The following is a 15,728-nucleotide window of genomic DNA, read 5'->3' on the forward strand; positions in this document are numbered from 1 at the left end:
GTAAAAGTGAGGTCCTAATCAAATTAGATCGGTGGGCTTGTAAGAAGAGCGAGAGGGAAAGACAGTTCCGGTGTGCACGCAGCATAGAAAGAGCATTCGAGGTCAGAGCCAGAAGATAGCCATGTAGAGCTCTCACCAGAATTTGACCGTGCTGGCACTCTGATCTCAGATTTCAAGTCTCCAGAGCCACGAGGAGATAAATTTCTATTGTTTAAGCCACCCCATCTATAGTAATTTTTTCTGCTAGCCTGAGCAGACTAAGACAGTGTCTTTGCTGTGACTTACAGACAAGGAATGTGAATAGCAATGAATCTTGGAACACTGAAAAAATAAAATAAACAAACCAAACAAACAAGAAAACAAAATAAAAATAGGAAAGTGAATAAGACTAGGAGAAATAAAGTACTATTTGGCCCCAATCACAAGAGTCAGAAACAAGCAAGGTTTGGAAGCTCACCCAGGTGTCCTTATTCCAAGGCCAGAGCTCCTCCACTGCACACACGGACAATAGCCTTGGAGGGCCGAGGGCCACAAGTTCCCACAACCAGTATTAGACTGAGACTTGTCACCAGAAGGTGAATGTTTAATCTTAAATAAATAGGTTTTGACTTCTCCCTCATGAAAAATGTTGAACTTCTTGCAAAGCTAAAATGCAAATTGTGTGCAAAACCATTTTTGCCCTCCCAGCGGGAAGTGACATAAAGCCTAATGATATCCTTACAGCATTGATTGAGGGTGATACGTGCAGTGGAGCAGGCTCTCAGAGTGGTCCTAGTCAGACAAGTAAAATAAGTGGAAAGATATATAATGGAAAATGTTTCTTTATTTTTTTTAAATGTTTTTTAAAGATTTATTTATTTATGGGGGGTTGGGCAGGGGCAGCAGGAGATGGAGGGAGAGTCTCAAGCCGACTCTGCACTGAGTGTGGAGCCCCATTGGGGGCTTGACCTCATGACCCTAAGATCATCATCAGAGCCGAAATCAAAGCCGGGTTCTTAACTGACTGAGCCACCCAGGATCCCCTGAAATGTTTATTAAAAAATAAAAATAAAAGAGAGGCGCCTGGGTGGCTCAGTGGGTTGAGCCTCTGCCTTCGGCTCAGGTCATGATCTCAGGGTCCTGGGATCTGAGCCCCGCCTCAGGCTCTCTGCTCAGCGGGGAGCGACTCTCTGCCTACTTGTCATCTCTCTCTGTCAAATAAATAAATGAAATCTTAAAAGAAAATAAAGGAAACATGGGAGTTACAGGTGGAAATTAGATGGACTATGTGTCTATCCTCCCATTCAGTGGGTCTGCACAGCTAAGCCCCGCCCACACACCAGGCACTCTTGTGGAACGATTCAGTAGCGTGCCTGGTAGACAAAAATCCCGGGTCCATGAACATGGCATGTTCATGGAAAGGTATTATCCACTGACTCAAGAATGCACTGGGCTGAATTTCACAGAAATCCAGAGGTAGTCAGTTAGCTAGAAAGATATTTGCTCTTCCCCATTAGCAGGAGAGCTTGGCTGCTTTGTCACGGGCGGTGGGGAGCAGCCGAGGCTGCCCAAGTGTACAGGTTTCTTCTAGCATCCTGAGCTCTCAATCGTGCAATTTTCATCCTCCATGTAATTTTCCACCTCATGGTTCTCTTTATCTCCTCGGGAGGGTGAATCTCTGCTCCAGACTGGAAGAAAGGGTAAGATCAAGGGGAAATAGGCATGGACCATCTAAGTCTACTTAGTTTAAAAAAAAAAAAAATAGACTTCTTGCTTTTTTGCTAGTGACTCCATATTCTGTATTAAAGTGCAGCAGAAAATTCACACCAAGTCTTAATGCTTGTGTCTCCTTACTTTCAAAGACTGGCTCACTAACATCCATGGAAAGGTTTTGGATAGAAGTCTATGTTGTTAGCATTATACATGGGAGTCACAAATTAAGAAACAGCATGATACCAGTAGTGTCTTTGTTTACATATAAATAGCTAATAAGCCAGGTGGGAATGTCAGGAAGAACAGAAATAAGTTACCTGAATGGCTCCTCCAGTGGGTTTCTAATTATGCAAATCATTTTTCTTGGAGGGCAGATGCTTCCAGCGCTTTCTACTTAGACTTTGGTGAGTTTGGTCCTCTTTCCTCTGAGACGTTTCTAGAACTCCTTCAGAAGGTGTGCTGTTTCATAAGGAGGGGCAGAAACAAGACGAACAAGTCATTCAGGTCCATCTGACTCAACTGAGGACTCCTTTCCTGCCACCCTCTCTCACAGAGATCTCTCCATCTTGAAACCCTGGGCAGATTATTGTTTTGCGCATTGATTTCAGCACCAAATAATTGTTATTGCATATATTTAAATCTTACCTACCAAATAAGGGAAGTGGTGATTTCTGTAGTTTGAAGACCAAGTAATACTTATTTCTTAATTTAAAAACTGTCATTTTTATGTCCCTCAGCCCTGGAACAACATCAGACCTGCACTTGATATTTAATACTTGATGATTTTAGAGACAACTTTTACAAACCATGGAACTGTTCACAAGCAAACAAAATAATTCTTTAATAGCAGAACAAGCAACCAATCAAAATAGAATGATTCAAACATGAAGAGATCAGTTGAAAAAGAGGTGAAGTCAAATGTGAACTAATGTTTGTTAAAGATAGATGAAGCTATCTTTGAAACAAAGTTCAAATATAGCTATTGAAAAAAAGAAGAAACATGAAAAAGGCTAACAGTTTTGAAAGGTAGGTCTAGATACTAGGAAAATCTAAGAAGCATGTTGGGTAGATGTTCTGGTAAGTGAAATTCTGCTGATCTCACTGAACATACTGAAAATCTGTAGATGCCTTTATTTTATTCACACACACACACATACACACACACACACACACATATAACATGGAGAAATATAGAGTAAACATCTTTTTTTATACAACAGACTACAGGGCAACCCCTTCAGGCCCCCTCCCTCCTTGGGAGCTTTGTACTGTCACTTTGCTATCGCTCAATAAACCTTCCTTTGCTGCCCACCACTCTGTCTGCTCTACCTCTTCATTCTTCAAAGTGGTGTGACCAAGAACTGTGGGAACCGATGGAGAAAAATCCTGCAACACCTGGACCAGAGAGATTACAGTTGTCCAGAAAAAGAAGGTGTCCTCAGGTCACATAGCCAGACTAAGTACCTCCAGGTGTTTGCTCAGAGAAAACAAGGAAGGTGAATAGAGGCTCTGGAGGTCAGCGTAATGCCCACCTCAAATCTCGGCTCTGAGCACGTGACTCTTGATCTCAGGGTCATGAGTTTGAGCCCCATGTTGGGTGTAAAGATTACTAAAAAAGTAAATGAATAAATAAACTTAAAAAAAAAAAACCCAACAGACTAGAATGTTAAATTAATATTAAAAATGGGCTGTACACTTTCCCTATCATGACAGAATAAATTTATTATTTTTTTTAAAAGAAAACATTTAGTTTCCTTGCTACTGCCTCCCTTGTTTTACTATGTAGAAGTTAGAGAGGCCAGCAAAAGTTGATCTTAAGGAAATGTTTATGGCAGTATTATTTCCCTCATGAAAGTTCAGAAGGTTGACTTTCCCACAACAGAAAATTTGTCAAAATAAAATTACAGTATGGCCTCACAAAAAAATGCTATAAAAATGTAATTACATGGACAGCAGTTGTAACATATCAAGAGGAAGAAAAAAAATGACCCAACATCAGTGATGTCTGTAACTAGCTAGAACCTTTTGAAGCCAGCCTCCTGTTTCCTAGCTCTTAGACCCTGGGTGAGTTTTATGACTTTTCTGTCACTCAGTTTCTTAACAACCAAATTAGTTTCTATACATTTTCATTTTTTGAAGGGGAAAAACTTGGGATGATGACTAACATAGTAGTAAGCAATGTGTGCATGTGTTTGTGTGTGTCGTAGCTTTTAGATTTCCAATACAAAGAATGAATCATGGTTCTTTCTCTGGATCTTAAATTATGGAACGTAAGAATTTTTTAAATTCTCCAATTCTTTATTACTTTTTTTTTAAATAATTCTTTTTTTTTTTTTTTTTTAATTTGACAGACAGAGATCACAAGTAAGCAGAGAGGCAGGCAGAGAGAGAGAGAGGAAGGGAAGCAGACTCCCTGCTGAGCAGAGAGCCCAATGCGGGGCTCGATCCCAGGACCCTGGGATCATGACCTGAGACGAAGGCAGAGGCTTTAACTCACCGAGCCACTCAGGTGCCCCTCTTTATTACTTTTAAAGCAATAGAATGATATGTTCTGTCAGCCTAGAATTATAAGGTTCAAGCCACTTCACAACCTGACCCCTAAGCACAAGTATTCGGGGGTCACACAGGGTCAGAAAAACCAAACACATGTTAAAACCTAGGGTCCTCAGTGAGATGCACCTGTAATCTCCCTTAGAAGAAAGATTTTTCAAATCGAGGGTCACATTAGTGCCTTAGTGTGTTGTGAAATCAATCCCGTAGTTTGCAACGAGCATTAAAAGAATGAAATGGGGGAGCGCCTGAGTGGCTCAGTGGGTTAGAGCCTCTGCCTTCAGCTCAGGTCATGATCCCAGGGTCCTGGGATCGAGCCCCATATTGGGCTCTCTGCTTGGCGGGGAACCTGCTTCCTCCTCTCCCTCCTGCCTGCCTCTCTGACTACTTGTAATCTCTGTCTATCAAATTAAAAAAAGAAAAAAAAAAGAATGAAATAGATTGGAATGCATCAGAAAGCAAGCACTTAAGTTGGTATTGTTTTCTGAATGTGTGTGTGTATTTTCAGGTGTGTGTGTAAGCATGTGCCCATGACACAGAGAGAGGCAGAGAATTTGCTACTCCACTTTGCAACCAGAAGTTGGAAAGTCTCCTCATTTGATTTCTGCTTCAGAAATATTTCAAGTGTAGACTCTCCATTCCCATACTGTCTCCTTAGGTGAAGCCCTTGTCTTTCTTCTAAGACTATTGCAACAGACTACCAACCTCTGACACTGAGCCCTTTCCAATAATTATTTTTTTTAATATTTTATTTATTTATTTGAGAGAGAGAGAATGAGAGAGAGAGCACGAGAGGAGAGAGAACAGTGGGAGAAACACTCTCTGGCGATCAGAGAGCCTCATGTGGGACTCGATCCCAGACTCCAGGATCATAACCTGAGCAGAGGGCAGTTGCTTAACCAACTGAGCCACCCAGGAGACCCACCAATAATTATTTTTTATGTGAAAATTCTAAAACCAAGACAGCTACAAGAACAATACACAAATCCTGTCCTTTAAAACTTCAGGTCGTTCCCCAGCCTATAGAAGAACAAACTTCTCATGCAGGCATGGGGGGTTGGTGATGGGGGATCTCCACAAGATGGTCTTTTTGGGGTTTTCTCTGCTGAAGCCTGTGCTTCAGCCATACTGCGCTCCTCTCTCAGCATCCTTCTATAAGGTCTGGCCTTGATAAACAAATTCCCATCTGGACCTCTTACTACGGCAAGTCCGAGGAAAAGCCCAAAAAAGCATCCCAGACCTTATCCCGGTAACTCCTCTCCCACAGCTTTGCAGGCACATGGGCCAACCCAGTCCTGCTCGAGATCTGGGGTTATGTTTTCCACTGAGCTTTTCCTGACTCCCATTTTCAAGTTAATTGGGAGTAGGGACTCTATCTTTTTCTCTTTGTGTGTACTTGGCATTTAGGAGGTAGACTGGGGTTGGGTGGGGTTGGGGTTTGGCCTAATGAAACCAGAAGCAAAATTCAGTTGAGGACACGGCTCATGGAGGTGACCTGATTTGGGGAAAACAGGTATCACATGTTAGGTCGCTTTACTCACTCCATCAAGCCACAGGGACCTAAGACTGGTTTAAGTCACAAACAACCCACATGCCTTGGAGATTATGGTTCATTAGATTGTGTTTACCCAAATAAAGTCGTACTCTGCGATTTTTTAGACAATTCTATAAGCATCTCCTAAGCACGCCGTGAGACATTTAAGAGATGTGTTACTTCCTTCACATACATAAATAATTTCCAATAAAAATCAGTGTGTGAATAATTTATTTTTTCCATCCATTGGAAGCCAACCGTTTAGAAAACCACTCAGAAGAGCTGAAGTAAACCCCTTGTTCAAAATTCCTTTTAAATTTACAAGGAAAGAGGAAGTTATTTCCTTCTCCTTGAATTTTCCCGAAAATCGAGAGCTTTATCTAACAGTTTTGGCATTCGGAGTCGTTTTTCATGAAAAAGTTAAAAGGCACGTGAAATCTGGGTCTCCGCAGACCACCCAGCAGTGAAAGATGGACGATTCTGCTAGGAGGATTTGTGCGGGATCCAACTTTTGGGGGTAAAACAAACACAAAAGCTCCTCCCTCGAGGGGCGGGGCGATGCCCGGGTGATGCACCAATCACAGCACGCCCTGCCCTATATAAGGCCTGGAGGCCGCGCGGCATCTTGTGCTGGTCCGTAGTCGCCCTCAGCTTGTCTTCGTGCCATGTCTGAGACGGCTCCCGCAGCCACAGCTGACACTGCCTTGGTTTCAATGGAGAATCCTCCAGTAAAGAAGAGGGGGAAGAAGCCGGGGAGCCAGCCAGGCGCTAGTCGCAAGGCCCCGAGCCTCTCCGTGTCCAAGCTGATCACGGAGGCGCTTTCTGTGTCCCAGGAGCGAGCAGGCATGTCCCTGGCTGCGCTCAAGAAGGCGCTGGCGGCTGCCGGCTACGACGTGGAGAAGAACAACAGCCGCATCAAGCTGGGCCTCAAGAGCCTGGTGAGCAAGGGCACCCTGGTGCAGACCAAGGGCACCGGCGCCTCGGGCTCCTTCAAGCTCAGCAAGAAGGCACTTCCTGAGCCCACTAAGAGCAAGGTCAAAAGGCCATCTTCCGCCAAGGCGAAGAAGCTGGTTTTATCCAAGGATTCGAAATCCCCGAAAGGTGCCAAGACCAACAATAAAGCCAAGAAGCCCAGGGCAACGGCAGCGCAGAAAACGGCCAGAAGCGGCAGGAAGGCCCTGGGGGCCAAGGGCAAGCAAGCACGAAAGAGCCCGGGCAAGGCCAGAGCAGAGAAGCCGAAGGCCGGGAAGCCCAAGCTGAGCCAGCAGAAAACCAACGCGAGGAAAGTGGCGTCCAAGAAGTAAGCCAAAAGAAGCTCTGTTGTGAACCCAAAGGCTCTTTTAAGAGCCACCTCAAGTACTTAAAAAACGGCGTGACACTGAAAACTTCTAGTAGCATTTACTTGTGTAACCGTGTAGTGGTCTGTTAAGTGAACTGTATTGTAGGAAGTAGGGTCCTGTCAGAGAAGGTACCGATCTAGAAAGGTTTATCAGTATTTGCAAATCCTGTATCCTTGTCCAAAAGTAGGTTGCACAGTAGAGTTAAATAGGGAACATGGCCTTGTGTAGCCGCCATTTTTCTCTGGAAAGGCATAGTAGGTTGAGGTTGGAGCAGAGATCAGCTTTGCAGGAATGTAGCTGACTTTCCAAGGGCTTGTATTCCAGTTGACCTTGTTACATGGTCCTGTTGTAAATAGGGTTCCAGAACTTACTGTCCACAGCTTTCTGTGGGTCAATATATAGGAAGTGTAACAAGATTTGGATTGGAATTTTAAATCTTTCTGGAGTTTTTCCATCTACTTTTTGAAGACTTTGGAGAGGGAGAAACAGGCTCATCGCTGAGTAGGAAGCTGACCTGGGGGCTCCATCCCAAGACTCTGAGGTCATGATCTGAGCCAAAACCAAGAGTCAGGTACTTAACCAACTCAGCCAGTCAGGTGCCCCGGGTTTAACATTTAAAAATAGAAATATCAAGTACCTTCAGTTTACAGTTGAAAGAATATTGAGGGGCACTTGGGTGGCTCAGTGGCTTAAGCCTCTGCCTTAGGCCCAGGTCATGATCTCAGGGTCCTAGCCCCATTGGGCTTTCTGCTCAGCAGGGAGCCTGCTTCACTGTCTCTGCCTGCCTCTCTGCCTACTTGTGATCTCTGTCAAATAGTATCTTTTAAAAAAATATTGAAATACCATATATCATTTCCAAAGTACTGTATTGTCACATTAAAGAAATTGGTTTAATACAATTAGTCCAGCATAATTGTAATTCTGTTTTAGGACGAGTGGATAGGCTTGTCCAGATTGTGTCCCACAGGCTGAAAAATACTAAACCTTTACGGAAATACTGGGGCTACAGTTTTCAGGGTCCAAACTGAGCTACATCACAAAAACTTGGAAATTCTCGGGGTCTGAGTGAACGCCTCTCTCATTTTAAGCAAAATCAGTTTTTCAGCTTTCACTTAATTTGGGATTTGGCATTCTTAAAAGGTTACTGTAAGTGTCAAATTCATACTGTTAATCTTATTTTGGGCCTTGGTATTTGGAGCAACCTTGAACAAAGATCCATGCAAAAACTACGTAACGCATTCTTTCATGTGCAAGCTTGTATTACAACTCGTTAGGGCTTTGCCTTTCTAAACTCGTTCATGTAATTAGGCCTCTGACGATCTTTTATATAAGGGAAAACGAATACACATAATGGTTTAAAGTTGTATAGAATCAGCCACAGCCTGTGTCTTGCTTGGACATAGCGGTCAGTTTCTTTCAGATTGGGAAGGCCGCTCAGAAATATGCTTCACTTACCGGGGAAGGCCGTGAGTCCCCCGTCCGACTGCCGCGCCCAGCAGCGGACGGACCCCAGACCTCCGCCTGGTAGCCGGCAGGTGCCCGGGACTGCTCGAATCCGTCTAGAGCTGACCCCGAGATCCTGCGCGCCTTTGTTCCTCGCACCTTTTTAGCTCCTGGCATACATCGGGTTAAAAACAAAGTTAACCAACCAGGGTTCTTCCTCCACTTCCGGGTCCAGCAATTAGACCCTTTCCAGCCAACAGGAAAATGGTGCTGAAATCCCACCCTCTGCAATTGTGCCGCACCACAGCGAGTATCATCCAATCAGAACTTGTCCCCAGAGGACCTTCATTTACAAAATCGCGGCTGGTGTGACCGGAGAGCTTTGTGCTTCTGCGGTTATGTAAAGGACCTTCGTCGGGGTGCTCACTATTGCGTTAAATACACGCATTTCTGTCCTGAAAACACTTGCCAGCACTTGACCATTTAAAACAATCTTGCGACCCCGTTAGTATGGTATAAACGCCCCATAACCGAAAACTACAGCACTCCGCAAACGACTACCAACCTAGTCTCCCGTAAATTTATGCTAAGCAACTACCACTGAACTTTATATTACCCCAAATTTAAGACTACTAAGCATAACAGCCTTTTAAAGGATTTTGTGGGCGGCCCTGAAAAGGGCCTTTGTGTTTGAAAGTATGGTGGGTGGGTTACGTGCGCTCAGCCCCCGAAGCCGTAGAGGGTGCGGCCCTGGCGCTTGAGCGCGTAGACCACGTCCATGGCCGTGACCGTCTTGCGCTTGGCGTGCTCCGTGTAGGTGACGGCGTCGCGGATCACGTTCTCCAGGAACACCTTGAGCACCCCGCGGGTCTCCTCGTAGATGAGGCCAGAGATGCGCTTGACGCCGCCGCGCCGGGCCAGCCGCCGGATGGCGGGCTTGGTGATGCCCTGGATGTTGTCGCGCAGCACCTTGCGGTGGCGCTTGGCGCCCCCCTTGCCCAGGCCCTTCCCGCCCTTGCCACGACCAGACATGATTGTCGCTGAACTGACAACGCCGTCTTTACGCAGCCCTTTAAATAGCATTTCTGCGGACCTGATTGAGAACGCTGTGCTCTGGCGTTCTTTCCAAATTAGGTCAGTAAAGGAGGGTGGGGCAATGAGCCCTCATTAACATATCGATGTTTTCATTGGCCGGTGAAACTTCGCTCTGCGCCGGCGCGCTGGAGGAGGAGAAGGTATGGCTCTCCTCTGACTGGAAAGCTTCTTCCTCTTCTGTCCTGCGTTGTTTTTTCCCGGGCGCGTTTGCAGGTAGAATGTGTTCTTTTTTATCAGGTAAAGCCGCTGAGCAAAGAGAACCACTCAACGTTTCATTTTATTTCCACTTAATAACTAGTAAGTTATGTAATGATTCCTTGGCGGGGGCGGGGGGTGTAGAGGTCATATGGGAAAGACGGTGGATTTGTAGGTCAAGGGACTTTCCCTCCGGTTTCTTTAAACTGACACATTTAGAAGGGCTTCTTTATGCTGGAGGAAGTGTCAGCCTGGCTTTCTAAAAGCTCTGGCCCCGTGTCTAGGGGGTGGGTGGGAAGGCGAACAATTGCAAATTAAAACGTCTGTTCCCTTTCAAACATTATTGAGTGACTCCTGTTTCTACAAAAAAGTCTGTGCCAGGGTTAGGGAACCTGGAGCTAAGCTTGGAGAGCCAGTTGTCCCTGGATCCTCTCCTGGCCCGCTGGGCCTGTCTGATGTGCCGGCAATTCCTAGTAAGCTTACCTTCCCTCCCTAACTCAAGGCTTGTTAGCCTTCTCCAGGTTTAGAGACAAGAACAAACGTGTTGTTGAGTTGGGGATTAATTGTAGGGCAGGGCTAATACTTGATTAAGGTCATTACAAAGCCTACAGGGCCCTCTTCTGGAGGGTTTTTAATGAGATTATCGGTGTTTTAAACAAGGCTAATCCCATTAAGGAGAAAAAAGCAGAATAGAGTAGAACTGGATCTGAATATGGTTTGGGAGAGGGCTTTTTCAAACAAAACATTTCTCCTTAGCCTCCTGCTGCAGCTTTTGAAAATTTCCATGATGAGACTTACTCTAGTCAAAACATGGAAGTGAGGGTGCATACCCTCCATCCTACTTAATAAATAAATGTCTATTGTGGATACTTAGAATGAGACTATGGCCTGAGAGCGATCACATATATATATAATCTCATACTTTTTCAGATGAAAAAAGTTCCAGGAGAGGGTAGGAAAGCCCTGATCTATAACACATCTGGAACTATTAAGCATTCTTCTGCCCCAGACTGAGGGTTTTTAGGTTCCTGACTTTTACTCTCTCCCTCCCACCACAAACACATATTTTACAAGGAGGACTTAGCTAGGAAGAAATGTCAAACACTACAGAGAAAAGGTGTAAGGTCTGAGGTTATAAGTAAAACTGAAATCTCAACATGCTTTTTAATTCATGGAAATAAATAAAAGTAGCATGTATATAATATGGTAATTTAATGCAAAAATCCACAGTGTGAGCCACCGCGGATACACATCCCAGCAGCTGCCCTCTGCATTTCGGCCAGAGATCCAGGCCAGCTTCCCCCCAATTTTATTTTGCCCACTCTATCATTAATAAAACCTCACTTTTATTTTGATATCTTTTTCTTTTTTTCTATTCCCTTCTCCTAATGTTCTCTTTTATCAATTTCTGTCAATGACATTGACTCAAAATTTGTGAATGTCAGAACAGAAATGTTTAAAAGGTATGCAGATACAGATGTATAGTAAAGATGGTCCTTCCTCGGTTGGGCATCTGTCTTGGGCTCAGGTGGTGATGCCCGAGTCCTGGGATCGAGTCCTGCATCGGGCTCTCTGCTTGGCGGGAAGCCTGCTTCTCCTTCTGCCTGCTGCTCTCTCTCTCCTGACAAACAAACAAATAAACTCTTAAAAAAAAAAAAAAAAAATGGATCCTTCCACTCAGTGAAGAGTGCCTGCCTTTCTTGGTCTTAAGGTTTGGGAGAGGGGTGGCTCACTCTGGAACCTTTATGGCTGACTTTTCTGTTCATCTGTCTTACCCTCAGAGTGAAACTGGCTTCAGAGAACCCCGTTCATTCAACATGTGAGGTACGTCTTTCAGCTAACAACCCTACAAACAAGTTGTGGCTAATAGGTCACATCACACGTTTGAATGAATAAAACCATGAGGTTAATGAAAGGTCTTATAAAAATATGAAATTCCTACAACCACCCTCTGCAGCAGACTGACTCAATCAAAGTATCAGAGCTGAGGAATCATGTATAGATTACATATGTGTGTGTGTGTGTGTATCAAACAATTTTTTTAAAAAAGATTTTATTTGTCAGAGAGAGAGATGCAGGCTCCCCGCTGAGCAAGGAGCCCAATGAAGGACTTGATCCCAGGACCCTGGGACTGTGACCTGAGCCCAAGGCACACACCTAACTGATTAAGCCACCCAGGCACCCTTATAATTGGCAAATAATTCTGATACTTGCCCAGGGTTGAGAGCTACCACTATATATCATCATTTTAAAGTGTATAATTGTTCTTTAGTGAGAAGAAATATTAGAGTAGAAATACTTTTGACTTATATTACAGTCAAAGAAAGGTATACGTTCAGCCAGACCCAACTTAGTTTTCCAGGGCTTTATAACATTCGTTATCTTTGGGCATTTGGGGACATCACTCCTAGTCTGGGGCGGACAGCTCTTCCAGCCATGTACTGATGAACCTTACTGCGATTTAAGGCTTCAGTACATTTCTCTTTTCCAGCAACCTAACCTTTACCCTGGTATGAATACCCATTGTCTTAGTCACTTTCCCTAAATTCAGTTTTCATTCCCATTGGCTTATCTGTGGCCCATAACATATACTAGGTCTTTCCCTAGTTTCCTTACTTCCTCTCTGTCTTGTTCTAGAAAATGCTCTACGTTTTCTTTTCAGTACAAACAGTCTACTGAAAGGTTTTGTCCCATCTACTTCCTCAGCCTGCTGTCTTTGTGGGCACTTAATTAAACATTCTTAATTTATTTTGACCTCCTAAAAAAAGTTCTTTGGACAGGGAATTTCTGACAATGTCCTTTGTATATATATATTTATTTGTATCAAAATTTTTTTTAAAAAGTCTCTAATTAAATTTGATTTTCAAATTCCTTTGGATACTTTTTTTTTTTTTAAAGATTTTATTTATTTATTTGACAGACAGAGACCACAAGTAGGCAGAGAAGCAGAGGGTGGGGGGTGGGAAGCAGGCTCCCTGCTGAGCAGAGAGCTCCCTGCTGGGCTAGATGCCAGGACGCTTAGATCATGACATGAGCCAAAGTCAGAGGCTTTGAACCACTGAGCCACTGAGCCACTAAACCACAAAGGCACCCCCTTTGGATACTTTCTTAATCACATACACAAAACACAAAAAGTATTTTGCTCTTGTTTTAATGGCAAAACTGTAATTCCAAACATATACAAAAGGAAACTCCACTAACTGTTACATCTGTATTTAAGACAGATGCCCTCTTTCGCACACATTGTCAAGACGTTTTGGCAGGATCAAAATTGGTTATTTACTGCTTTATGGAAATGCCATTGTGGTAACTATTTAAGGAATTAAATTCAGGGCATTTAATCAATCCTAGAGTAAGGTTAACTGAGACTTACCACTGGGCTTTATACAGATACTGGTACTTCCCCTCCTCACCCACACGCCGTCCCACCACAAGTACACAGAAGACTCCAAAACTGTTTGTTAGACTCTTTGGATCAAAAGCTAGAATTTTATATTTAAAAAATAACAATACTTTAAAAAAAACCAAAAACACAAATAGCAACAACAGTTTCTACCCAAATCTGGTGAATAACGTGATTCACAGGTGTTTCAGGGCTACTCAGACTCAAATTTCTCCCTTTATGAGAAAGAGAATAAATAGAAATGAGAATTCATTCATTAGAAATTTGTTTATTAACAGAAAAAAAAGAAACCCTTAAAAAATACACCCAAAGAAAATGTTTCCAGGGGTGCCTGGGTGGCTCAGTGGGTTAAGCCTCTGCCTTCGGCTCAGGTCATGATCTCAGGGTCTTGGGATCAAGCCCCACATCCGGCTCTCTGCTCAGCAGGGAGCCTGCTTCCCTCTCTCTCTCTCTCTGTCTGCCTCTCTGCCTACTTGTCAAATAAACAAGTAAAATCTTTAAAAATGATAATGCCTAAGAGACGTCTCTTGGGTTTATAAAAAAAAAAAAAAGAAGAAAATGTTTCCAAATATTTATGAAAAAGTTACAGAGATATGGCAAATTCTGAAATGTTAAAACAGATTCTCTCCCCACTACAGCAAACATCAGAGGTGTGGCCACCAGGAGCAGCCCTGAGAGTCAGGAGCAGTGCCCCATGACATTTTTTCTTGACACAGAAAGAGGTACTGTATAGTGGTTATGACCCTGACTCTGAGCCAGACAAGCGAGAATAAAAATTGAGCACAATAATTTTCTAACTGTGCAACCTTCAGCAAGTTAGGTCACATCTCTGTGCTTTGGTTTCCATAAAACCAAATAAGGGTAATGAAATAACCATGGTTCCTACTTCACTGTATTCTTCAGAAAAAATATCCTGAACAAGGCCTGACATTTAGGAAATGCATACTTATTGTTAGCTGAAAAAAAATAGTTTTAGAAAATATTCATGCCATGGAAGACATGTGTGCTGGATGTCAAGTCAATCTAGGCTTTGTAACAAAATCATCACGTACAATCATTAATAATGAGTTGGCATTCTACCTGTTAACATTGATTCCAAAAGAGAAACAAACAAACAAACAAAAAAAACGATTACGCAAAGTCTACAGATAGAAATCAAAATCTCAGATACCCATCCATCAATGTGAAGATCTTCAGTGTTTAAAGTCATGCATTCTTAGTTCTAGTCATTATTAGATTAGAGTGAGATTAGAAAAAAAATTATAGTTTAAAAATGGTAGCTTAATAGAGTTTTCCAGCATTTTAGAGATGGCATGTTTTCGAAGTGGGGTGTGTGTGTGTGTGTGTGTGTGTGTGTGTGTGTGAACATGAAAAATGTTTCATAGTGAGTCAAGCCCACTAGCCCTGTAAGACCATATTGTTCAAGCAGAGCAAGAATGTCTGCTTTAACCCCCCAGCAGGTCTTTTTTTTTTTTTTTTTTTTTTAGATTTTATTATTTATTTACTTGACAGACAGATTACAAGTAGGTGGAGAGGCAGGCAGAGAGGAGGAAGCAGGCTCCCGGTGGAGCGAAGAGCCCAGTGTGGGGCCGGATCCCAGGACCCCGTGGATCATGACCTGAGCAGAAGGCAGAGGCTTAACCCACTGAGCCACCCAGCACCTCCCCCTCCACACCCCCACACCAGCCCCAGCAGGTCTTAACCAACTGCTGCACCTGAACTTCAAAGATTACCAAAGTTTTCTTCGGTTCAGGCAGCTCAGCAGTGAGCTGTGATGAAACCAGCTGGTGACTCAAATTCCTCAAATTCTCTGGGGCTTTTCTCTACAAAGGATGTCCAGTGGCCCTCTCCTCTTTCTGTCTCCTTATTCCTACAGGAAACACCGCCCCCACCCCATAGCTAGACAGTCGCATGACCAGTGTGACACTTTCGACGGTAGCCACCAGGTGGCACCCTTCTCGACCCGGCCGCGATTTGTTTGTGGCTGGTTTTGCCAGAGGCCACATAGGATCCAGAATTTAAAATGTAGGTCTTTGATTTTTCAAAGGTAGTTGATCTTAAGAATTGATGGACAAGGGAAGAAAAATTAAGGTAAGAAACACTGAAAGAAAATAGAGGTTTATAATTTCCATTATAAAAAGAATGAGCGGCTCAGTCAGTTAAGCATCTGACTCTGGGTTTTCACTGAGATTCTGATCTCAGGGTCGCGAGATTGAAGCCTGCGCTGGGCTTTGCACCCGGCGTGGAGCCTGCTTAAGATTCTCTCTCTTCTGCTCCTCTGCCCCCTAAAGAAATCATGCAGTATGCAACACACTAATTTTATGTTTATTAAAGCGTATATGTTGATTTTATGTGTTAATATAGCAAAACTAAGAGGAGATACACAGATCGTCTATCACTAGCTAATTGGAACGAGAGTTTCAATTGAACTCATTTTCAACTTTTTGACAATAAGTACAAATTACATGTACTTTTA

The 15,728-nt window shown here is 43.5% G+C and overlaps 4 protein-coding genes across 5 annotated transcripts in view; 2 read left to right on the forward strand and 2 right to left on the reverse strand.

The window, feature by feature from the left end:
• Positions 1-15,728, forward strand: part of LOC111162609 — a 207,498-nt gene that overhangs the window by 138,947 nt on the left and 52,823 nt on the right. The window lies entirely within an intron of this gene.
• Positions 1-15,728, reverse strand: part of LOC111138542 (histone H2B type 1-A) — a 364,628-nt gene that overhangs the window by 53,461 nt on the left and 295,439 nt on the right. The window lies entirely within an intron of this gene.
• LOC111138553 (histone H4-like) lies at positions 1,221-9,591 on the reverse strand. The gene is made up of 2 exons (XM_022490572.1): positions 9,291-9,591; positions 1,221-2,009 (listed from the first exon to the last, which is right to left on the reverse strand). The coding sequence occupies exons 1-2, from the start codon at positions 9,589-9,591 to the stop codon at positions 1,951-1,953; spliced, it is 360 nt and encodes a 119-aa protein (XP_022346280.1). The 3' UTR covers positions 1,221-1,950.
• LOC111162614 (histone H1t) lies at positions 5,768-7,092 on the forward strand. The gene has a single exon (XM_022527128.1). The coding sequence runs from the start codon at positions 6,442-6,444 to the stop codon at positions 7,078-7,080; it is 639 nt and encodes a 212-aa protein (XP_022382836.1). The 5' UTR covers positions 5,768-6,441; the 3' UTR covers positions 7,081-7,092.

The sequence above is a fragment of the Enhydra lutris genome, unplaced genomic scaffold (assembly GCF_002288905.1).
Source record: "Enhydra lutris kenyoni isolate GAN:26980312 unplaced genomic scaffold, ASM228890v2 scaffoldscaffold93, whole genome shotgun sequence".
Lineage (NCBI taxonomy): Eukaryota > Metazoa > Chordata > Mammalia > Carnivora > Mustelidae > Enhydra > Enhydra lutris.

Coding starts and splice junctions, on each gene's coding strand:
- LOC111162614 (XM_022527128.1), top strand. CDS start 6,442: ATGTCTGAGACGGCTCCCGCAGCCACAGCTGACACTGCCTTGGTTTCA.
- LOC111138553 (XM_022490572.1), bottom strand. CDS start 9,591: ATGTCTGGTCGTGGCAAGGGCGGGAAGGGCCTGGGCAAGGGGGGCGCC. Junction 2,010..9,290: donor GGGCCGCACCCTCTACGGCT/TCGGGGGCTGAG, acceptor GGAGCCATTCAG/GTAACTTATTTCTGTTCTTC.